We start from the raw sequence: 23754 nt of genomic DNA, 5'->3' as shown, positions 1-23754 counted from the left end.
GATAAAACAACACAGCAGATGACTGAGCTTCAGCTTGTCGAGGTTGTTGAGGTTGGGAAGCCGAGTTCTCCATGTCTTGGACCAGCTGGAGGAGACAGAGTCCTCGAGTGCGTACAGAAGGCATTTCTTTCATCACTGGGTCAAGCTCCCAAGGCCTGGCCCTGAACGTCCCCCTTCATAACTGGAGAAATGCAGCTTCTCAGGTCAAGGGATGACAATAGGCTCATACCTCAAAGCAGTACCGCTCTCCCAGAAGGCTGTTGTGAAGTGGGCGGATCAAGGCATCCTTTTCGTTGCCCAAGTCCATGAGAACAGCCGGGCCAGGAAGGGCCTCCCTGGAGGAAGTGACAAGAGGGGCCAGGATAGGAGAAGACAGTGTGGATGGACAACCCTGAACATCTGACTCCATCACCAACAGAAGCATTATTATCCCTTCCTTGCATATTTTATTAAGACCTTTATTTCTGCTCATATTATACTAACTTTGCAGCATCTGGCAGAAAAAGTTATCAGAGGCTTGTCGCTCCCTTAACATCTAGTTTTGTCTTCTTTCCTGCCATTTTCCTAGCAGAACCAACCTGGAACTGGAGGAGACATTGGAAGAAGAGCAAGACCCTGTCACGGGGCGCAGCACATACAGGGTTCAAGGGGAGTCACCCCTTCCTAGGATCACAACCCGGGAAAGAGGCTGTGTGGGCCCCCAGCCAAACAGAGCAGTTGTGAAGCAATCTGGTACCCACAACAAAGTAAACAGAGCATCCTTTCAGGCATGGTGAGCTTGACAAAATGTCCATAGCATCCTAACCCCTCTGAAGAAGACACGGTGCCAGCATTTAATGCAGCCAATCCACGTTATTAGATAAATCCCCTGATCTAATTTTGGTTCCGTTCTAGTTCTCAGGAAATACACAGGCAGAAAGAAATGGGGCCCATTGCATCCATAAAAGATAAGGGTAAAGGGAACCCCTGACCATTAGGTCCAGTCACAGACAACTCTGGGGTTGCGGCGCTCATTACACTTTATTGGCCAAGGGAGCCGGCGTACAGCTTCCAGGTCATATGGCCAGCATGACTAAGCCGCTTCTGGCGAACAAGAGCAGCGCATGGAAACACCGTTTACCTTCCCGCCAGAGCAGTAGCTATTTATCTACTTGCACTTTGACGTGCTTTTGAACTGCTAGGTGGGCAGGAGCAGGGACCGAGCAACAGGAGGTCACCCTGTCGTGGGGATTCGAACCTCCGACCTTCTGATCAGCAAGTCCTAGGCTCTGTGGTTTAACCCACAGCGCCACCCGCGTCCCATTGCATCCATAAAGAGGCATAAAAGACAGAAAACAATGGACGCTTCTGTTCCAAAGTGGATTCAGGACCTACCTGTTACCATTAGCAACAAGTCCAGTAGAGGAGTCAGTCTTGGCCTGGAGCCGTCCTTTCCGGTCCTTGATGCGTTTCCATAGCAACCCCTAGAGATGGTGTGAGATGTAATAAATGCAATAAATAAATGAAGAAACAAAGGAATTCTGAGTGCAGAAGAGAGTTTATCTGCATGATTTGCCCCATGACAGGAGCGTAGAGCTTGGTTTGCTCTAGATGCGACTGGACTGCAACGTCCACTACTTCCACTTATTGGCCAAGGAGGTTGGGGCTGAAGAGAGTTGGAGCCCAACAACATCTGGACGAACACAGGTCTCATGTGACAAGTGCCCCAGGTCAGATAATGGTGCTTCCTTATGCCAAGCCAGACCATCGTGAGCTCACTCAGCCCAGTGCTGTTTTGAAACAGTTCTTCGTAAACCAGAGATTTAGGGATGCGGGTGGCACTGTGGGTTAAACCACAGAGCCCAGGACTTGCCGATCAGAAGGTCAGTGGTTCGAATCCCCGCAATGGGGTGAGCTCCCATTGCTCGGTCCCTGCTCCTGCCAACCTAGCAGTTTGAAAGCACGTCAAAGTGTAAGTGAATAAATAGGTACCGCTCCAGCGGGAATGTAAACGGCGTTTCCGTGCGCTGCTCTGGTTTGTCAGAAGCAGCTTAGTCATGCTGGCTACATGACCCAGAAGCTGTACACCGGCTCCCTCGGCCAATAAAATGAGATGAGCACTGCAACCCCAGAGTCGGTCACAACTGGACCTAATGGTCAGGGGTCCCTTTACCCTTTACCTTTAAACCAGAGATTTACAGAAGATTGGAACTATTTGAAGAGCAACTGTAATCAACAAATTACGCTAGTAGGACTACAAGAAGTTTTGTAAGGAGGAATATATGAAATATTGCAAAGAAGAGAAAGAAGAGAGACATTAGTTATGATATTTAAATGTAATAGTGAAAGTAAGAAATGTAAATTAAGTGGAAAAGATTTGAAGATTTTCAGATGTGATTGATGGAAGTCAAAAAAATTGTATAAGATATAAAAGTATCTTTAATAATTGTTGAAAATGATATGCTAAAAAAACTAATAATATACGGTGGTGCCTCGCAAGACAAAAAGAATCTGTTCTGCGAGTCTCTTCGTCTTGCGGTTTTTTCGTCTTGCGAAGCAACCCTATTAGCAGATTAGTGGATTAGCGCTATTAGCGGCTTAGCGGATCAGCTGATAAGTGGCTTAGCAGCTTAGAAAAAGGGGGGGAGGGAAAAAACCCCGCTGGAACTCGCAAGACATTTTCGTCTTACAAAGCAAGCCCATAGGAAATTCGTTTTGCGAAGCACCTCCAAAACGGAAAACCCTTTCGTCTAGCGGGTTTTCCCTCTTGCGAGGCATTCGTCTTGCGGGGCACCACTGTATAAATGAAATAGCTCTTCATCGTCTCCCTTGAGGAGTCGTGCCTCCCTCCTAAGGCCCCCCTCTCTCCTCCACTCCCAGTAAGCCAGTCTGGGCTCCCTGAACCTGCAATATACTGAACATCTTCTGTACCTTCACATTGCTGAGCTGCGAGCCGGAGGAAGTCTCTTGGCAGGGTCTTTTTTCGGGAGTCTGTGAGTCTAAGAAGCTTCTTCCTTCGATGAGCATTTCTGTCGGGAGCAAAATGGACCAAGCAAAGTGGGCTGGTTGGCTGTCATGTTGGCCAGAAGAGGCAGTTCCAGGAAGATGGGAGCTAGCGGTACCCAGTACCCAGCACCCAGCTCACCATTCGCTGCTCCCTCTGTATCCTGGACTGAGGCTCTTTGCCAGCCCAATTCTGACCCACCCAATGCACTTTGGCACCGGAGGCGGATCCCAAAATGGTGTCCCCCCTCCCCACCAGGGGAGAGGGGTGAGGGAAGATCTATATCAGGAATACGGGGGGGAATAAAGATTGACATCAGGACCTGCTGCTCCTGTGGACCTGCCTCATGGGTGAGGTGGGCCTGCAAAATGAATGGTCACATACCAAATACCGTATTTTTAGCTCTATAGGACGCACTTTTTCCCTTCCAAAAATGAAGGGGAAATGTGTGAGCATCCTATGGAGCGAATGCAGGCTCCTTGGCTTGAGCGATAGCAACGCGAAGCCTCCAAAGCGCAGGGGGAGAGCTCCCCCTGCGCTCCAGAGGCTTTGTGTTGCTTTTGCTGAAGCTGCCTGAAGCCCCCAGAGCGCAGGGAACTCCCGCTGCGCTCCGGGAGCTTCCGGCGGCTTCAGCGAAAGCAACGCGAAGCCTCCGGGGCGCTGAGCAGAGAGGGGGAGAATTATTTTTTCCCTGTTCTCCCCCTCCTATGGTCTGGTGCGTCCTACGGTCCGGTGCGTCCTATAGAGCGAAAAATACGGTACTTTCTACACTGGAGTGCTCACGGAAACATTTTGACACATGATACAATGGCTCTCCTGATCTTGTGCCAGGGGAAATTGTTCAGGCTCCACCACCTCTGTTACCTCATTTAAAGGATCTCACTGGCCCAATTTACGGAGCAGGTTGGTAGCTACTGAAAACTTGCTTCCCAGTGGTTGGTAGGGCTCTGACTCCATGGCTCACATGATTTGGGTTGTTGTGCTTTGATGTCAAAAATACAAACACCCTGAGCATGATCTCGGAGGCTGGCAAGGACTGGATCCTTCCAACACCCTTCTCTCCTTTTCAACAGACTCTCTCTCTCTGTGTGCATATGGCAGTCTCTCAGTACTCACCATTGTCCCTCTGGGTACCTGGCGGGTATAGTAAACTTGACTCTGAAGCAGAACTGGCTCGTTTCCCATTCTGGAGCAGACCCTAAAATAGCAAACCAAACACCACGGACAAAATAGATGATGGTGATAATGATAATGATTTCCCTCTTCCCCATTCTTTTACACTACAGCAGGTGAAGACTTTATTGTTCCAACAACAAGAACTAAATGTTTTTTAAGGAAAGGGCTGGTGCTCTGATGCTTTTATTGGAATGATCTGTATGTTTTAACAGGAAAAAAAGTTTGATTGTTTTAAATGATTGCTTCCCCCTACCCTCAACCTTTTAAGCTGGTTTCTATTTTAGCTGTAAGCCTCCTTGAGTCCCTGTCAGGGAAAAAGGTGGGGCTTAGGACCACAACTGATGTATGGAAGTGAGAGCTGGACCATAAAGAAGGCTGATCATCGAAGAATTGATGCTTTTGAATTATGGTGCTGGAGGAGACTCTTGAGAGTCCCATGGACTGCAAGAAGAACAAACCGATCCATTCTAAAGGAAATCAGCCCTGAGTGCTCACTGGAAGGACAGATCCTGAAGCTGAGGCTCCAGTACTTTGGCCACCTCATGAGAAGAGAAGACTCCCTGGAAAAGACCCTGATGTTGGGAAAGATGGAGGGCACAAGGAGAAGGGGACGACAGAGGACGAGATGGTTGGATGCTACCAGCATGAGTTTGACCAAACTGCGGGAGGCAGTGGAAGACAGGAGTGCCTGGCGTGCTCTGGTCCATGGGGTCACAAAAAGTCAGACATGACTAAACAACAACAAACAACAACAAAATGTTTTTAAAGGCACGCCTATGCTTATGCAGCAGAACCAACAGATAGGTTTTGAGTGATAATATTATATATTTTAATTATCTCATATTTATCCCCATTTGATAACTTTTCTACAGCGGGGGTGGAGATGTAATGGGAAGTTGAGGGAATTCGACAGTTCCTTGGGGTCACGAAGAGTTGGACACGACTAAACGACTAAACAACAACAAGGACCACAAGACCTCAAGGATTGCCTCTCCCCATAGAAACCATCCCAGACTCTGTATTCAACCACTGAAGCCCTTCTTTGTGTGCCTACTCCACAAGAGGTCCAGAGGGTGGCAACGCAGAACAGGCCTTTTCCGCAATGGCCCCCCATTTGTGGGATGCTCTCCCCAGGGAGGCTCGCCTGGCGCCTTCATTATATATTTTTAGTGTTTGAGGGAGGGGTGTATGTGTTATTGTTCTTGTTTTAACTATTTATTTGTGCTTTCCCCTTGTATTTTTATCTTGTGAGCCGCCCTGAGATCTTTTGATGAAGGGCAGTATATAAATAATATGATGAAATATAATAATAGATAAATAAATAAACAAACGAGGCAACTTCCCTCGTGGTCCAAAGCAGTGTGTTAAGAAGAAGGCTTTTTAGCCAGTGTAGAAAATTTCTCAACTCCAGGAAAGTAGAAAGGAAAATGGGCCCATGATGATTTCTCTCATGGGATCCTGTAGAACAAGCTTAACATAGAGTTCCCATTTCTGCTCTGCTTCCCGGGCGCTGACATCCTAGCTTTTACTCTTCCACCCCCAGAGTGAGTGCTGCATTGGGGCTGGATAGAAGGCCCATTTTCCTTTCTACTTTCCTGGAGTTGAGAGACCTGTATCTGTGACCCATGGAGGACCATTATTCTATGAATCCTTACTGGCAGTGTAGAAAATTTGGCGGGAACCTTTAAGGTACAGTGGTACCTCGGGTTACATACATTACAGACTCCACTAACCCAGAAATAGTACCTCGGGTTAAGAACTTTGCTTCAGGATGAGAAAAGAAAGCGTGCTCCGACGGCAGCGGGAGGCCCCATTAGCTAAAGTGGTACTTCAGGTTAAGAACAGTTTCAGGTTAAGAACAGACCTCCAGAACAAATTAAGTACTTAACCTGAGGTACCACTGTACTGATGCCATCCATAACCAGTTTCAGGTTAAGAACAGACCTCCGGAACAAATTAAGTACTTAACCTGAGGTACCACTGTACTGATGCCATCCATAACCAGCAAAGTTGGGCTCAGGTCTCTGAGCAGCAGTGGCTTCAGTCAACACTCGGCCAGCAGTTCACGGCCTGAGAAGCATATACTTCCTTGACATGCGACCGTGTGCTGGGTGTGCTCAGAGAGACACATACACCCTCCTTCTCCCTCTTACAGTTTTGAATGTCAGAGATGGCCCCACCTCCTCATCTCTGCCCAAGACCATTAGCTGTCGATCCACCAGCGACACATTGGCCACATCCCAGATGGTTGCATCCGTTGGCACAGCCGAAGTCAGTTGGGTCAACTGGACAGTATAATCATCACCTGCAAGAAGAAGAACAAGGAGGCATTTGGGTTTACCCGGGCTCATACTTGCTAATAAAGACGTGAGAGCAAAATACATTTTCCTCCCAAGTAAGTAACTACCATCAACATGTCTTTCCATTATATGCTATGCCCTTGGGACTTGTAACTTTTAACTTATGCCAGTAAAGGCTAGTTACAACAGTAATATCATACAAAGTCATCCAAATACATTGATAATTCAAACATACAATATATAAAAGACTAGATAACCACCATTGAATAAATCAGGCAACTTTAGATTTAGCATATGTGTGTGTGTGTGTGTGTGTGTGTGTGTGTGTACAGCTGAAAATGCTGGCAGCATTAAGATGAATTCAACAGTGTAAATATGTTTTGATGGATGCAATAATGACATACTGAATGGTATAGTTTCTGTGGAATATGCAGGGATTTATGATATGTAAAATGAACCATGGAAAGCGAAGAAGGGAAGTCATTGATATCTTAAGGATGTAATTATGAGTACTTTAAATTGTAAAAAAGAAAATTTAATTATATACATAGGGGGCATTTTATATGCATTCTAACATACAATATGCATTTATGAACAGTGTTTGTTTTTGTTTAGGCCAGAGAAGTGTATCTTAAGATTCAGAGATGTGTGAAAACTGAAGGTTAACTGATGTTCTGTCATGAGCTCAGAGCCCAGCAGTGAAAAGCTGGACAAAGGCTCAAAAGTCCTCAGTTCGCCCCTAGACCTTTGTTGGAGCACACTTGGAGCTCTCCGTAGTGCTGCAATACCTGGCCTGCTTTGCTGCTTTGACCTTGCTCTGTGAGTTCCTCTAGGGCAGCGCTCAGCAACCTTTTTCAGCCGTGGGCCGGTCCACCGTCCCTCAGACCATGTGGTGGGCCGGACTACATTTTTTTTGGGGGGGGGGAGAGAATGAATGAATTCCTATGCCCCACAAATAACCCAGAGATGCATTTAAAATAAAAGCATGCATTCTACTCATGTAAAAACACGCTGGATTGAGAAGGCGATTGGGCCGCATCCAGCCCCTGGGCCTTAGGTTGCCTACCCCTGCTCTAAGGAACCAAGGCAGGACATTGGATCTGCATATTAATCCAGGAAGTGCAAACCACCCACTTAATGGGATCCCTTAAAAACACAGACCAAACAAAATCTATTTGGAAGCTGAGTTCAACCATTATCACCAGGGTCACCTTGCTAGATTTGTCTTGAACAATGGAAAATAGCACAGCTTGTAACTTGGCTTCACTGAGTCACACACACGAAATAATGGCAATGCAGTGGTACTTCTGGTTAAGAACTTAATTCGTTCTGGAGGTCCGTTCTTAACCTGAAACTGTTCTTAACCTGAAGTACCACTTTAGCTAATGGGGCCTCCCGCTGCCACCACACCGCCACCACACAATTTCTGTTCTCATCCTGAAGCAAAGTTCTTAACTCGAGGTACTATTTCTGGGTTAGCGGAGTCTGTAACCTGAAGCGTCTGTAACCCGAGGTACCACTGTACTGGTGTTTTGGGGTTGACAGGCACACCATTTAGGGTCTTTTCAAATATTACGCTGCCAGGCTGTGGGCACCGGAAAGTCAAGCATCTCATGCCCTCCCTATGAGTCACAGCTGTCCTCCTGGTGGCTGAGATTTTTCTATCCCACTCAAGCACAGGGAGAGGTCAGAGGGAAACGAGGGGGTGGCTGCCGGCTCCTCCTGTCCCTGAGGTGGATCCTGCCCACACTTGTGTGGCTACGTGCAGATAGAGATCGGAAAGCTGGATGGGTTGGCATAGTCAATCGCAGCAGAAAAGCATTGAGCTGCAGTTTCCACTACTACCAAGAGCTGCATCACTGGGCAGTTAGTTCCTGCAAAACAGCAAGGCTTGTGCCATACCGTTCCACCTTCTTTCTGACATGCCAATCACCACAGGATAATCTTTGAAAGACATCCCCACCCACAAGAGCAGCCCTGCCCACCCCGCCCTCTCCTTTGAGCGGCAGCTAGCAATTATTTGTCAGTTTAACAACCCCAAACAAAATTTGCATAGAGGGTTAGGGTGCAATTAGGAAGGGCGGGAAAAGGAAACCAAAACCCAGTGGAAAGAGACTTGTATACCTAGCTACACACAAAAATGCAACATAATGTGGATGGGTTGGCTTTGCACAGTCAGTATGCCCTGTTAATAATAATAATAATAATAATAATAATAATAATAATAATAATAATTTATTTATACCCCGCCCAACTAGCTGGGTTTCCCCAGCCACTCTGGGTGGCTTCCAACAGAACACTAAAATACAATAACCTATTAAACATTAAAAGGTTCCCTAAACAGGGCTGCTTTCAGATGTCTTCTAAAAGTTTGGTAGTTATTTTTCTCTTTGACATCTGGTGGAAGTGGTGCATGCTCTGGTTATCTCCCGCTTGGACTACTGCAATACGCTCTATGTGGGGCTACCTTTGAAGATGACCCAGAAACTACAACTAATCCAGAATGCGGCAGCTAGACTGGTGACTGGGAGCGGCCGCCGAGACCATATAACACTGGTCTTGAAAGACCTACATTGGCTCCCAGTACGTTTCCAAGCACAATTCAAAGTGTTGGTGCTGACCTTTAAAGCCCTAAACGGCCTCAGTCTGAAGGAGCGTCTCCACCCCCATTGTTCTGCCCGGACACTGAGGTCCAGCTCCGAGGGCCTTCTGGCGGTTCTCTCACTGCGAGAGGCCAAGTTACAGGGAACCAGGCAGAGGGCCTTCTCGGTAGTGGCGCCCACCCTGTGGAATGCCCTCCCATCAGATGTCAAAGCGATAAACAACTACCTGACATTCAGAAGACATCTGAAGGCAGCCCTGTTCAGGGAAGTTTTTAATATGTGACATTTTAGTGTATTTTTCATCTTTGTTGGAAGCCGCCCAGAGGGGCTGGGGAAACCCAGCCAGATGGGCGGGGTACAAATAATAAATTATTATTATTATTATTATTATTATTATTATTATTATTATTGAGCTTTCTCTGCGCTTGCATGGGATTCTGCTGATGGACCCACAGCACTTGAGAAGCACCATTTCTAGGGCTGAGGAAGTAAATGTGTTTCTCAATTCAGCGCTGATCATCTAGGGTAGATTCCTGCATCTGAAACAGCTGAGCAGATAGCTGCTGAAACCCCACTATTCTACACATCACACTTCAAGAAGCATTTTGCCGAATGGAAGAGCATTCAGAGGAAGATGGCAAAGAATCCAAAAGGAAAATCTTCAGAGTAGAAGAGGCAGAAGAAAATGAGCTATGCTTAGGCCATTAGACGCCTGGGTCTAGATATTTAATGGCCTGCAAAGGAAGAACAGGAACAGGAGGAGGAGAACAGGTTTTAAACTAAAGGAAACCAAGCAGTTTTGAACTTTTCGTTTGGTCTAAAGAAGCTCATCAGTGAAAGATGCCATCGCCAAACTCTGCAGAATCTTCTTTGGTGTGACTGGCCTGGGCAGGCATTTGCTGGACCTGTTCTAGCTGAAGAATAAGACAAGGTAAAGGTAAAAAAAAGAAGTAAAGGATCCCTGGAAGGTTAAGTCCAGTCAAAGGCGACCTTGGGGTTGCGGTGCTCATCTCGCTTTCAGCCCGAGGGAGCCGGCATTTGTCCACAGACAGCTTTCTGGGTCATGTGGCCAGCATGACTAAACCGCTTCTGGTGCAACGGGACACTGTGATGGAAACCAGAGTGCATGGAAATGCCATTTACCTTCCCGTCGCAGCAGTACCTATTTATCTACTTGCACTTGCATGCTTTTGAACTGCTAAGTTGACAGGTGCTAGGTTGACGCGGGTGGTACTGTGGTCGAAACCACTGAGCCTCTTGGGCTTGCCGAACAGAAGGTCAGCAGTTCGAATCCCTGCGATGGAGTGAGCTCCCATTGCTCTGTCCCAGGTCCTGCCAACCTAGCAGTTCAGAAGCATACGAGTGCAACCAGATATTAGAAAATAAATTTAAGGAACCGCAGAAAGAGGGGGAAGGAAGTCAAACTTTGAAATGTTAAATTGATTGTAAAACTAATGAAATGTGTAAACTCGAAAAGTATAAATAAAAACTTTTTTTAAAAAATCTGGGAAAATCTGGACATATGGCAACCCATGTAGCTCAAAAACGTCAACAGAGTGTCGCTGCCTGTTCCTTCCCCTCATCACCAGCAGCTCCCCAAAGAACACCTCACCAGGCAAAATATGGTCAGGTAGAAGGAGGTAAGGGTCCCTTCCATCTCCACACAATCCCTGCCACAGTCAAGTATTCTTTAAATGCATCAGCAGCAGGAAATAAGCTAGGGAGACAGCTGGACCTTTGGATGACAAGGGAGGCAAAGGCAGGAGAAGGAGTTTTCAGAGAAGCTGTGTTAATTCCGTCTTCACAGCAGAAGATACAGGGCAGATCCCTCAAGCTGAAACAAAACACACACACACACACACACACTCTACAGTGGTACCTCGGTTTAAGAACAGTCTGGTTTAAGAACGATTTGATTTACAAACTCCACAAAACTGGAAATAGTGTCTTGGTTTGAGAACTTTACCTCAGTCTAATAACGGAATCTGAACGGTGGAAGGGCACCGGCGGCAGGAGGCCTCATTAGGGAAAGCGCACCTCAGTTTAAGAACAGTTTTGGTTTAAAAACGGACTTCCAGAACGAATTAAGTTTGTAAACCGAGGTACTATTGTATTAAATTTTCTGTTTTACAATTTGAAGTACTCATTTTTACATCCTTAATATATCAATGACTTCCCTTCTTTTCTTTTCATGGTTCATTTTAGCAGCGCAACAGGAAACACAGGGGAACTCAAAACGGAGCACATTCGGCTTCTGAAGAGAAGTTCAAAAACTGGAACACCTACTTCCGGGTTTGCAGCATTCGGGTTCCAAGTTGTTCGTGAACTAAGCTGTTCGAAAACCGAGGTACCACTGTACATTAAACTGATGTGTGGATGCATCATAGGTCTTCCTGTTCATAGCAGAAGTCAGAGCACTAACTGGTTAGCTCTTGAGATGTTACAAGTTCACTTCCTTCCTCTCTCTCTCACCACCCCTCACATACCTCTTGAAATTTTTATTTTTATTTTTAAGAGGTTTATGATGACTTAAAAAAAAAGATGGAGCCCAACACTACCATGCTATTGTATCTCCTCTTTTTAAAACACACACACACATACACATAGAGAAAACTGGCTGGGTTGTTTAAAATAATGTTTGAGATATTGACGGTCAAAAATTAAATATGGAGGGAAGGTGGGCCACATATGAAGAGATTTTGATGGAAACCAAGCAAGGCTTAAAACTTAAACCATATGATCAAACTGAAGGTTTATTTCAGGGTGGTTGCAATATCATCAAGTTAGTGACATATTTAATGTTGATAAAAGGAAGGTTGGTTTTGAAAACAAAAAATCAAGTTTTCAAATCGATCTGTTGGAAAGCAGACGTAAACTTTTATCTAAGATGTACAATTTGTTGTTAGAATGGTTTAACAAAGATGAGGAAGTGAAAGAAGTGATGATAAAATGGGCACTAGACTTTGGGCACAACATTGAGTTTGATTCATGGATAAAATTGTGGAATGAAAATTTGAAATTTACAGCATGTATGGCATTAAAAGAAAATGTAATGAAGATGATGTATAGGTGGTATTTGACACCAGTAAATTTAGCTAAAATGTATAGAATGAGAGATAAAACATGCTGGAAATGTAAAGAATCAGACAGTGACTTTTATCACATGCGGTGGACTTGTGACAGAGTAAAAATATTTTGGAAACTGATCTATAATGAACTAAAAAAGATGTTTAGCTATACCTTCCCCCAAAAACAGGAAGCATTTTTGCTAGGTTTGATGGGAGAGGAAATTGCAAAGATAGACCAAAGACTATTTATGTACGCCACAGTTGCAGCAAGAAATTTAATGACCCAAAAGTGGAAGTTACAGGAGGTACCTACCATTGCAGTGGCAGGCGAAGATGATGGACTTTGCAGAACTGGCCAGACTGACTTGCAGGATTCGAGAGCAGGATGATCAGAAATTCCAAAGGGACTGGAGTAAATTTATTGCATATTTTAATAATTGCAAAAATCTGAAGACACTAGCAGGATTGGAATAAATCCTACAATGCAGACAATAGGTTAAAGATTTAAACTGCATGATTGGATCTGAAAGTGGAAAACCTACTGAAGGGAAGGAGGGAAGTCGTATGCTGAGCAGAGCAGAAAGTCTTTGTGTTTGGTATTGTAATATTGAAAATACTGTTTAAAGAGGAAAATAATAAAAATATTTTTTTAAAAAAAATGTTTGTAAAAAAAAAAACCACAGAAGTTTTTCTTTTGGGAATTATATGGCCAGAACTGCCTTAACTGTATAGAAACTTATTCATGTATGTGACCACAGCAGCAAGAATATTACTCGCCCCAAAATGGAAAGAAGCAGAAGTCCCAGCAAAGGAAGAATGGATGCAAAAACTTATGGAATATGCAGAAATGGCAAAACTTACCAGAAAACTAAGAAATCAAGATAACAAGCTTTTAAATAAAAGAATAGAAATGGTTTGTTGAAGATTTACAAATTGTAAACAGATAAGAACATTGGCAGGGTTATTGTAATAACCTGCAGTTTTATAAGAGTATACATTTAAAGAAGATGAATAAATGAGCAAATTGAGTTAAACTGGACATGCAGAAGATATTAAAAATAAATTTAAGGAACTGCAGAAAGAGGAGGAAGGAAGTCAAGTGTTGAAATGTGAAAATGATTGAAAAATTAGTGAAATGTATAAACCTGAAAAGCATAAATATTTTTTTTTAAAGGAAAGAAAACTGGCTGCACATTCCCCCCTCATTGCAGGAGTTCACACAAAAGCACGCCACCAAATAAATAGTTTATTTGCTTTTAAAACAAACAAACAAACAAACAAACAAACTTAAATAATAAAATATAAACTGGAACAAAAGGCAGAGCGGTAGCACTGGCAGCAAAGGGAGAGGATGTGTCACTCATTATAAATGATATAAAATACGCCACACACACACAGCTGTTTCACAATCACATTCCACAAAAGCGCTGCTTTGAGGTAAGGAGTGTGGGCCGTGCACAACAAACAAGTGCAGATTTATGGAGCAGAACGGCAACTCGTGTAGGAAGGGCCTTTCACCAAAGTGAGGGAAGTAGCTGCTGCGGCCGTCATTTCAACACCAGCAGAACGAAAAAGCTTGTATGTTTCGATGCAGACTTTTTTTAATAGTGCAGCCAAGTAAACCAAACTGAGGCATGAAACAGACACCTAAGGAAGACCTAAGCTCACCCAAACCGTATTATTAGCAGTTGGCAGAAGGAGTGGAGCAGGAGAGGGCAGGGAGTGTCAAGGGATTTTACTTTGCAGGTCGAGAGTTGGAATCAAATCAAAGAACACATTCAGATGTGCTCAGATGACTTTAGGCATCAAGAGCCTCACTGACTTCAGAATGGTGTCAATAGGACGGAAGTGGTTTGCAGTCAATCGTTTCAGCTTAACTGGGTCAGCAATAGATCTATTTTGCATCGTCTTTAGTTCAGCCAGCATTCCTCCCTGCTGCCCCACAGGGAATAAAATCCCACTCAATTTTGCACCTAAACTGAAATGTGGTATAGGGGTAAATTGAAGAAGACTGGGAACTTTGCACTTTCCTAAACTTTTAATTATCTCCCCAGCCAATCACCACACCAGTTCTTTCTTTTCTTTTTTTTACGGCAGCCTGATGAAAGACAGACAGCTGCTTACTTATTGCACAATAGTTTCTAAACCGTGGTTTAAAACCAACCATTATTCTTCCCAGAATTTGGCAAGAAGAGAGAAATTCCTGGAGAGGTGAAGAGGCTCACCCTTTGAGAAACAGAGGATAACACTGGCAGCCCAGACATAGTATCACATCATTTATTTTCCTTGACAAATTAATCTAGAATACCGACTTCACTTTGGTTCTTTTTGCGTTCTAATACCAATTAGAACAGTTATGGGTTGTGTCGGCTTGGCTAAAACAACCCAAATTCTGTGCATGAATAAAATACAGACATTAAGAAAATTTATTTTGCTCTAAATAGGCACGCGGGTGGCGCTGTGGTCTAAACCACTGAACCTCTTGGGCTTGCTAATCGGAAGGTCAGCAGTTCGAATCCCCATGAGCTCTCGTTGCTCTGTCCCAGCTCCTGCTAACCTAGCAGTTTGAAAGCATGCCAGTGCAAGTAGATAAATAGGTACCACCCCTCTCTTCTGGGAAATGATTTATAAATGAACTGGGGAAAAAATGTTTAAAATAACTATTGTTTAAAAAACCAGAGGCTTTCTTATTAGGTATAATAGGAGAAGAATTACTGAAGAATAAGAAAGTAGTGTTTATATATGCGGCGACAGCGGCAAGAATGTTATCTGCCCAAGGATGGAAAGAAAAAAGAACCCCATCAAAAGAAGAATGGATAATGAAAATGATGGACTATGCCAAAATGGCAAGGCTGACTGGGAAGATCAGGCACCAAGAGGATAATAAATTCAACAAAGAATGGCATAACTGTATAGAATATATTAAAGAACACTGTAAACATTTAAAAACGTTAGCAGGATTGATTTAGCACTTATAATTTAAAACAACAAAGGATAAAGTTGAAGTGTAATAATTTACTGTAGATAAATTGAATTAGATGCAGTAAAAAAGGAAGATAAATTATGGAAGCGAAGGGAGGGGTGGCGGGAAATCTGGGGGTTCAGGGAACTCCATAAATGTACTGATATGGATTATGGCTTAATATAAATATGTGTGTGTGTGTGTGTGTGTGTGTGTGTGTGTGGAAAATTGTTTTTTGAAACTTTAAAAGAAAAAAAAAAGGATAAATAGCTACCGCTGCAGCGGAAAGGTAAATGGTGTTTCCGCGTGTCCAGGGGTCCTTTACTTTTATTTTTTACTTTTTTATTTTGCATATAGTCTACTGTGGTGGGTGCAAGGCAAAGAGTCATGCAGAGCACTGAAGCATCAATTCCTTGTGGCTCCTTGCATTGTCACCTGGGATTTCACCAGTCACTGCCTTCGTGCTTTCAAAATATATCTCAGTCATAAGCGATAGAACCCTAGACAGGATGTGGAAGGTGTTTTTGAGCAATGTCAGGCCTTGAACCAGCTTTATGCAGCTACCCACTTCCCCCAGCCTGTCCTGCACGTATGGTCTGCTCTCTTCTAGTTCAAAACAGCACAGAAACCTAGCTGGTGTCCATCACAAAACTGCCCTTGAGGACAGTTGTCTTACCTTTGCTCGCTTCCTTAGTCTCCCTTTCTGATCGGAGGGTCCCCTCCTGGTTCCTTCGGTGGGACACAGAGCGCAAGTACTTCCTTAAACTCATCTTACTGCTTCTCTCCTGGGCCTTGGGCACTTTGGCCGGAGTGGAGAAAGCCCTCTGGAAGACGGATCTCTTAGCAGCAGCTCTGCTGTCTTGGGGGGCCGCTGGTGCTTGTGGGTGCTCATGGCTAGATTCAGAAAGCTCGGTCTCTGGCTGGCTTTGTACTCGCCTCCATTTCTGTAACTTGTCCCTGCGGCTGCTGCTGCCCCATGTCGCATGGTTCAACTCCGGTTCCTTCTCCCCATTCTGTAGAACTGTCTGCCACCTGTAGGACCTCAACAAGGACGGCGTATCTGTTCCGGACCTGTGTTTCTGGGGAGCCTCCATCTGAAAAGCAAAAGCGTAAATGCAAAAGGTTCCAGAAAAGCATCAAAAACAAAAGACCCTTGTATTCCATGCAAGGTTTTGGGATATCACAGTCAAGCTAAAAGTGAGCCCAGATTTACCACCTTCTGGTTCTTACTGAATGGCCTAATACTCTTCCTGTCTTGGCAATTTGACCAAAGCCACATGATTCCCTCTCCTGAGCAGCAAGGAAACACAAACGATACCTGCCTTCTCAGCATAGCTATCAAGCGTCTCTTATTTGGCGGGACAGTCCCTTATCCCAGCACCATGTCCCGCTGCTGTCCCTTATTGATGAGGCTTCGTTTGGCTGCTGGCTGGGCTTTCTGCCTTTGGCTCGGAGGGGCTCAGAAGCTAAACATACCTGTGCCCGGAAAATCCCTTATTTTGGCTGCTGATCCCTTATTTTCGAGGTTGCTGGTCCCTTATTTTCAAATCTGTAAGTTGACAGCTATGCTTCTCAGGGCAATTGAAAGATGCACTTTTCTCCTCCTGAAACCCAGAAGGTAGTCTTTCCCCACCAAGGAACAGTCCTTTTTAGTGGCAGGTGGATGTTGCAGCGGGGTTACAGCAGTCAGATTCCGTCCCTGTCCATTCGTGGAGCGCAACTGAGAGGTTTCTGGTCCTGAGAGATGCTGCCCTGCACCGGCTGTGTTTCAGTCACGGACATGTTTATAGCAAGGCTCCTGCGCCTTTAACATCAGGAACAGAAAATAAAATGGCAAGCCCAACTGCACCCCACACTGTCATTCTCATACCCAGACACTTCCTGTGATGAAAGAGATTGCACCGCGCCGAGTTGCTAATTGTAACTTGCAAGCTAAGCTCCTTGAGGCTTGCAGAACCTGGGAGCGGACAGTGGAGTATCAACAGAAGCCCATCTGCCTTGTCTGAAACCGTCGAGAGAAGGTTCACCGTGCTTTGCCAAACCTCGCAGACTGTGGCCCAGCTCCAAAGAGCCATGGGTGGGGCACTGTGGGGCTTGCCTCTTGAGCAACCGGCTCTGCCCTGACCCACAGAACCTGTCCTACCACATCCCTTGTGCACTGGGAAGCCATCCTGCCCAACTCCTTGCATGGTGCCAGCCTTGGAGCAGGGATTGCTCTGAGCTGGGATTGCTGTGCATCCCATAGAGAGGACCAACCTTTCATTTCCTACCCTCCTCCCTGCTGTGGGCACTGCTTTGTTCTAGGCAGCTAGCTCCACAGCCCCGGTTTAATACTGCAGAGGTGTCCAGAGGGTGAGAATATGGGACCCACAGGAACTGGGGCAGCAGGTTCGTCTGGCACAAGTTCATCAAAAAACCACCGAAGGGAAATCCTGGCTGAGTAACACCTGCAGAGCAAAATCTTTTAGGGCATATTTGTGCAGGATTTCGTTCAGTCTCAGTTGTGCTTTCCTGGGCTCTCTGGATATACTTTTTGTTGTGCATCAGTGTTTCTTTGTGCTCCTGATGGTGTCAGGGCAGTTGTACACAATCCCCTTTTCAATACTGTTTCCACCTGCAAAGGTTTCGGGGGGAACATACTGCTTCCTTTGCAATCAGTGCATGCCCCATAGCTTCCTGCTGAAATTTAATCATTAGTTATACAAGCTTTTGCACCACAAATGTTCTGGTTTTTTGCCCTGCCTTTGTTGCATTTTAAAAAAAATGTTTTATTTTCATATGTATCTGCCCAATCAACGTCAAGATCTGCTGCAACAAAGGGGTGCAGAGTACATCTCCCTGTCCCAATTCTGTTACTTCTCTTCCTCACCCCTCATTCTGCAACCCCCACTCAATAACCAGTTCCCCTTCCACCACAGCACAGAGCCATCTGCCCAGTTACCTTGGCTTCCTGCTGAGCTTCTCACCCCATCCTGCCTTCACCACTTCACTGTCTGGCTGATTTCCTCCCCTCCTCATCCTGTGCTCTGCAAGTCCCCATGTGATCTGCATCAAAGATAACAATCACACCTCCCTCTGCCTGAGCAGCACCAAGGCTGCCTCTTACAGTGTGGGTGGCTGAAGCCATTCTCTGTCTGTCTAGCTCAGAAGGTGCACATTTGCCTTCCGGGTCGGCGCCATCGCCGAATGGCGGGCTCCCTCCGAGCTCCGGAGGGAGCCGGCTTGGCAGGGGCTGGGTCCTACCGCACCGGCGATGCGGGGACCCTTAAAAACCACGGCCAGATTGAGGCCGTGGACATGGAGACTCGGCTGGCACCGTTAGCGCCCTCCCGACTCGTGAAGGAGCCTTTTTAAAGGCTACGGATCGGGTGCCGGGGAGAAGCGTGGTGCTTTGAGTTCTCTGCTATCCCTGCCGAGCGCAGCCGCATGCCATCCGGCGGAGAGCGCTGACTTCTTCCATTGAAAATTCGGCTCTAAAGAAGAACCCGTGAGTAATTGGAATATGGACTAAAAAAAAAAAAAAAAAAAAAAAAAAAAAAAAAAAAAAAGGGGGATAAATTTTTAAAATTCGGAGCGAACGGGGGAGGTGGAAAAAAGGAAGTCAGCCTACCCCTAAATTGTAGAAGAGCCAAAACAAAGGACTGGACAACTAAGATCGAGTGTAACCTGGACTTCCGGAGGCGGCGCGAACGGTAATGGCTGCCCTTTCCTAACCGGGAGAGGGAAGCTACGCTGGAAAAGGGTCGTCCGCTACGGCGAAGCGGAGACCCATTCTGGAAAACCGCAGGCAGCGGAAGCCTGCGGTCTCGGGACCCGGCGGGCGCCAGGAGCTACCCCCGAAACGTTGAGGGAACCCCGTAAGGGGCTCCGGATCGCAGAGGGGGTAGCGGCGCTGTGGGTCTATGCGCATTCAGCGGAGCGAAGCCGCGCTGCCGTTGCCGGTGAGCGCCGACCTTTCTTCCTTCAACACAAGATTCTAAAACGCAACAACCCGTGAGTAATTGAGGACTTTACTAAATTTCGGGACTAAAAATATTGAAAATAAGCTGAAAGCGGAGAGACGAGGAAAAGGAAGTCCGTCCTCCGCAGCCATTGACTTTTAAAGCAAAGAGCAGGAGGAGTGGAGGCACAGAGAGAACTTTTGACAGCTCAGATTGAGCACCCGCAGAAATTACTTTTCCCTTTAAAGACTGTAAGCAATTGATTTTTGGACTTTTATTAGGACTTATATACTCCTTTCTTTGTGGATTACAATTCTGTTTAAGAAGCCCAGGTGTCAGAACTGCCTGAGCAGTAGAACTGTCAGACTGCAAATTTGGATACATTCTATTTAAACTTTGAGACAGTCTGAGGGAGTTCAGAATGGTTACGTTCTTGCATTTTGGAACTCCAGTAAGCACAACTTGAAATATTGTGGCAAACCTAAAACCAACTCTGCTAAAACTACTTTTGTGAAGATCCCTAAGTATTGGTTCAGATTTCGTATGTGGAATGGACTCTTCTTCCTAGGACATTTTATGCTCCCCCTAGAGGATTGAGGATTTACAACAAAAACATTGTTTTACTTTCTATTTCCCGGCCCTCTGTTTGATTGCTACCACCTGGGCCGTAGTTTTCCCATGGGAACAACTCAGCTTGACCTTGACTGCTAGATAACTTTGGAATGAGTGGCGCAAAAAGAAAGGGATTAAGGACCAGACAAACAACTCTGACAACCGTAACTGCAGCCTCACAAGCACGCAGATCATCTGTGCCCACTTTGCCCTCGGAGGAAAAAGCTACCTCCCTGTCACAGGCAGGGGAGGAAGAAACTGAGGATTTACAACTAGAAGAGATGGCCTCAGGAGGATCTGGTTCTGTATTAGAGAGAATTCTTGAGAAATTGGAGTCTTTGGAGAGGAAAGTTGATCAACAAACTGCGAAAATTGACCTTAATACAGAAACTTTAAACAAATTATCTGGGCAAGTTGCACAGAATGCACAAGCAATCGGACAACTGAAGGAGGCTGCAGGTGAAAATCAGAAACTGGCCGAAGAGACCAGCCAAAGAGTGGGAGAGTTGGAAAAAGAAGTAAGGCCGCTCAGTAAGCAGGTTGGGGAACACCAGACCTATCTCTCCATGTTGGAACTTCGGAACAGGGAGATTAATTTAAGGATAAGATCGATACCAGAAGTGGAAGAAGGTAATCTAGCTGAGTTTCTGACCAAAGAATTCTCCAAGTTCTGGGGTCTAGAGGAGGAAGACTTTAAAATTGTGTCAGCCTTCAGACTTGGAAGACTCACAAAGAGAGAAAGGCCCAGAGACTGTTTGATTACGTTGAGATCAAAGGAGGAAAGGGACAAGATTTTGGGCCTGCACTACGGAAGCTCCTTGAACATTTCGGACAAAAGAATTGAGATTTTTAAGGACATTCCTAAACAGCTGTTGGATCTTAGATCTGAATATTTGGACTTAGTAAAATTGCTGAGAAGCAACTCAATCATCTTTAGGTGGGACTTTCCCCAAGGACTATCTTTTACCTTTAGAGGGAAGAAGATTAAAATTAGAACTTTGGAAGATAGGGATAAGTTTTTGACTGCCTACGGAGAGGACCTTCATAAAGGACTTGAACTACCCTCAGGGCCTGAACCACCACAGGTGCCTGTACCTCAGAACCCTGAAGACTCACAGAACAAAATACCATCCCAAGGAAACTAAACAGATCTATCCAGGATGTCTCTGCAACTTTTAAGTTGGAATATAAATGGCTGCAACAGTCCGGAAAAAAGGAAGAAAATCTTTCACATATTAAAAAAGGAGCAATTAGACATTACTTGTTTACAAGAAACACATGTGACTAGGCTCCACAGAAAAATATTGGTAAATAAAAGGTTAGGCCAAGAATTTATATCTTCGGACTTAGTTAAGAAGAGAGGAGTGGTGATATATGCAAAGGAGAGCCTCTCACCAAAATTTTTATTTAAAGATGAACATGGAAGAATTTTGGCAATTGAAATACAGCACCAAGGAGAGAAAATTTTGATATTAGGAATCTACGCTCCAAATGAAGGGAAATCAGAATTCTACAAGAAGTTGCATGAGATTATGCTGGATTATCTGGACTATGATAACATCATTATGATGGGAGATATGAATGGGATCGTTTCTACAAATATGGATAGGTCACAAAGCCAAAAGGTTACTAAAGAAGGCAGACTACCAAAGACCTTTTTTGAAATGACAGACAACATGGACTGGATTGATATATGGAGGACAAAGAACCCCTTAGGGAAAGAAGGAACATTTTTCTCTGAAGCCCAACTGACTTGGACAAGAATTGACCAAATATGGATTTCTAGAGGTCTGGCTCCTAAGGTGAAGAAAGTGGAAATCTGCCCAAAGACCTGCTCCGATCATAACGCGTTGAAAATGGACATGACATTATTACCAACCGGCTCCTTTAGATGGAAGATGAATGACAACTTGTTTAGAGATCAGGAGATTATCAAGAAGGCCAAAAAAACAATAAAGGACTATTTTGAGATAAATTTGAACACTGCTGTGGAAAAAAGAACAATCTGGGACGCAAGCAAAGCTGTGATGAGAGGGTTCTTGATACAACAGAACGCCATAAAGAAAAGACTACAAAATGAGAAAAAGGACAAGATTTTGGGGAAAATTAAAGAGTTAGAGAAGAAACTAAGAGTAAACCCGAAGTCACAGCCGATTTTGAGAGAAATTAAACTTCATCAGGCACAATATTCCAAACTGATAAATCAGGAAATAGAATGGAAGATTAAATCAATGAAACAAAAAACATTTGAATCGGCTAATAAATGTGGGAAACTGCTGGCTTGGCAGTTGAAGAAGAGACAAAAGCTGAACATAGTAACAAATTTGGAAATAGAAGGAAGGAATATTCAGAACCCGGTGGAAATTAGAAAATGTTTCCAGAAATATTTTAAGAAATTATACACTCAAGGGCCACAAAAGGAGGAAGAGATTGCAAAATTTTTGGAGAAAAATGGACTTAAAAAACTATCACAAGAAAATAGATCACTCCTGAATAGTAAAATAACACGACTAGAGATAGAACAGGCCATTCAGAATATGAAGTTGGGCAAGTCTCCAGGGCCAGATGGCTTGACCTCCAAGTACTATAAGACATTAAGTGACTATTTGATTCAACCACTGATGGAGGTCAGCAATGAAATTATGGAGGGAAAGAAGGCGCCTGAATCGTGGAAGGAAGCTTTCATCACATTGATACCAAAATCAGAAACTGAAAAGACACAACTTAAGAACTACCGTCCCATTTCCCTTTTAAATGTGGATTACAAAATATTTGCTGACGTCTTGGCAGGTAGACTCAAAAGAGTTTTAAATGAGATAATTCATAAAGACCAGGCAGGCTTTCTCCCAGGAAGACACTTATTTGCTAATACAAGGAACATTATTGACATTTTGGAACTTTTGCAAACAAATATTAACACTAAAGCAGTTCTAATTTTTATAGACGCGGAGAAGGCCTTCGATAACATTTCTTGGAAATTTATGAAGGGGAATTTAAAAGAAATGGGAGTGGGGCGGGGTTTTGAAAATGGGATTGACGCGATTTATTCAGAACAAAAGGCAAAACTGATAGTCAACAATGTGGTTACAGAAGAGTTTAAGATTGAAAAAGGGACACGACAAGGCTGCCCGATTTCCCCCTTGCTGTTTATTTCTGTCCTGGAGGTGCTCTTGAACTTGATTAGAGGGGACCGGTTGGTGCAAGGGATTCAGATCGGAGTGAAACAATATAAACTTAAAGCTTTTGCAGATGACCTTGTTTTGACATTGCAAGAGCCAGAATCTAGTACAAAAAGAGTGTTACAATTGATTCAGGACTTTGGTCAGGTAGCGGGCTTTAAACTAAACAAACAGAAAACTAAGGTGTTGGGAAAAAATTTGACAGATGCAGAGTCAGAACGGTTTCAGAGAGAAACAGAACTAACTGTGGTTAAAAAAGTAAAGTACCTAGGGGTAAACATAACAGCAAAAAATCTGAGTCTATTTAAGGATAATTATGAAAAATGTTGGTCTGAAATTAAGAGAGACTTGGACAGTTGGTCAAAATTGAAGCTTTCTTTGTTAGGCCGAATTGCTGCTATTAAGATGAATGTATTGCCTAAGATGTTGTTTTTGTTTCAAACATTGCAAATTGTGGATAAGACGGAGTGCTTCAGGAAGTGGCAGAGAGATATTTCTAAATTTGTCTGGCAGGGCAAAAAGCCCAGAATTAAGTTTAAGATATTAACTGACGCGAAAGAAAGAGGGGGCTTTGCCCTGCCAGACTTAAGGTTGTACTACGAAGCCGCAGCTTTCTGCTGGCTAAAAGACTGGCTACTTCTAGAGGACACTGATGTGTTAGATTTAGAAGGTTTTAACAATGCATTTGGCTGGCATGCATACTTATGGTATGACAAAGTTAAGATCAATAAGGCCTTTAAGAACCATATTGTCAGGAAAGCAGTGTTTAATGTCTGGACAAAATACAAAGACCTATTGGAAAATAAAACTCCAAGATGGTTATCACCTCTGGAGGCTAAGGCCCGAAAAAGACCCAATATGGAGGCCAAATGGCCGAAATATTGGGAAATAATAGAGAAAGAGGGCAACAATTGGAAATTGCAGAGTTTG

General features: G+C 44.4%; 1 protein-coding gene across 6 annotated transcripts in view; it reads right to left on the bottom strand.

Moving 5' to 3' along the window:
* RASAL3 (RAS protein activator like 3) overlaps window positions 1–23754 on the bottom strand; it is a 59968-nt gene that overhangs the window by 21242 nt on the left and 14972 nt on the right. For 4 of the 6 annotated variants that reach the window (XR_014559323.1, XM_083718532.1, XM_083718531.1 and 1 more), the window contains 6 exons: window positions 15769–16186; window positions 6340–6464; window positions 4100–4181; window positions 2911–3008; window positions 1375–1463; window positions 230–335 (listed from right to left, as the gene is read on the bottom strand). Coding sequence is in view for 5 of the 6 variants with exons in the window: in XM_083718532.1 (XP_083574658.1) it covers window positions 230–335; window positions 1375–1463; window positions 2911–3008; window positions 4100–4181; window positions 6340–6464; window positions 15769–16186 (918 nt within the window). In the remaining variant the exon portion in view is untranslated. Of the gene's footprint in view, window positions 1–229; window positions 336–1374; window positions 1464–2910; window positions 3009–4099; window positions 4182–6339; window positions 6465–15768; window positions 16187–16568; window positions 16897–18033; window positions 18137–23754 lie in introns of those variants that run through there. The other 2 variants (XM_083718529.1, XM_083718530.1) reach the window with 2 other exon arrangements.

Source organism: Podarcis gaigeae, assembly GCF_964106915.1.
Source record: "Podarcis gaigeae genome assembly, chromosome: 17".
NCBI lineage: Eukaryota > Metazoa > Chordata > Lepidosauria > Squamata > Lacertidae > Podarcis > Podarcis gaigeae.
This window is presented reverse-complemented; position numbering and strand designations above follow the sequence as displayed.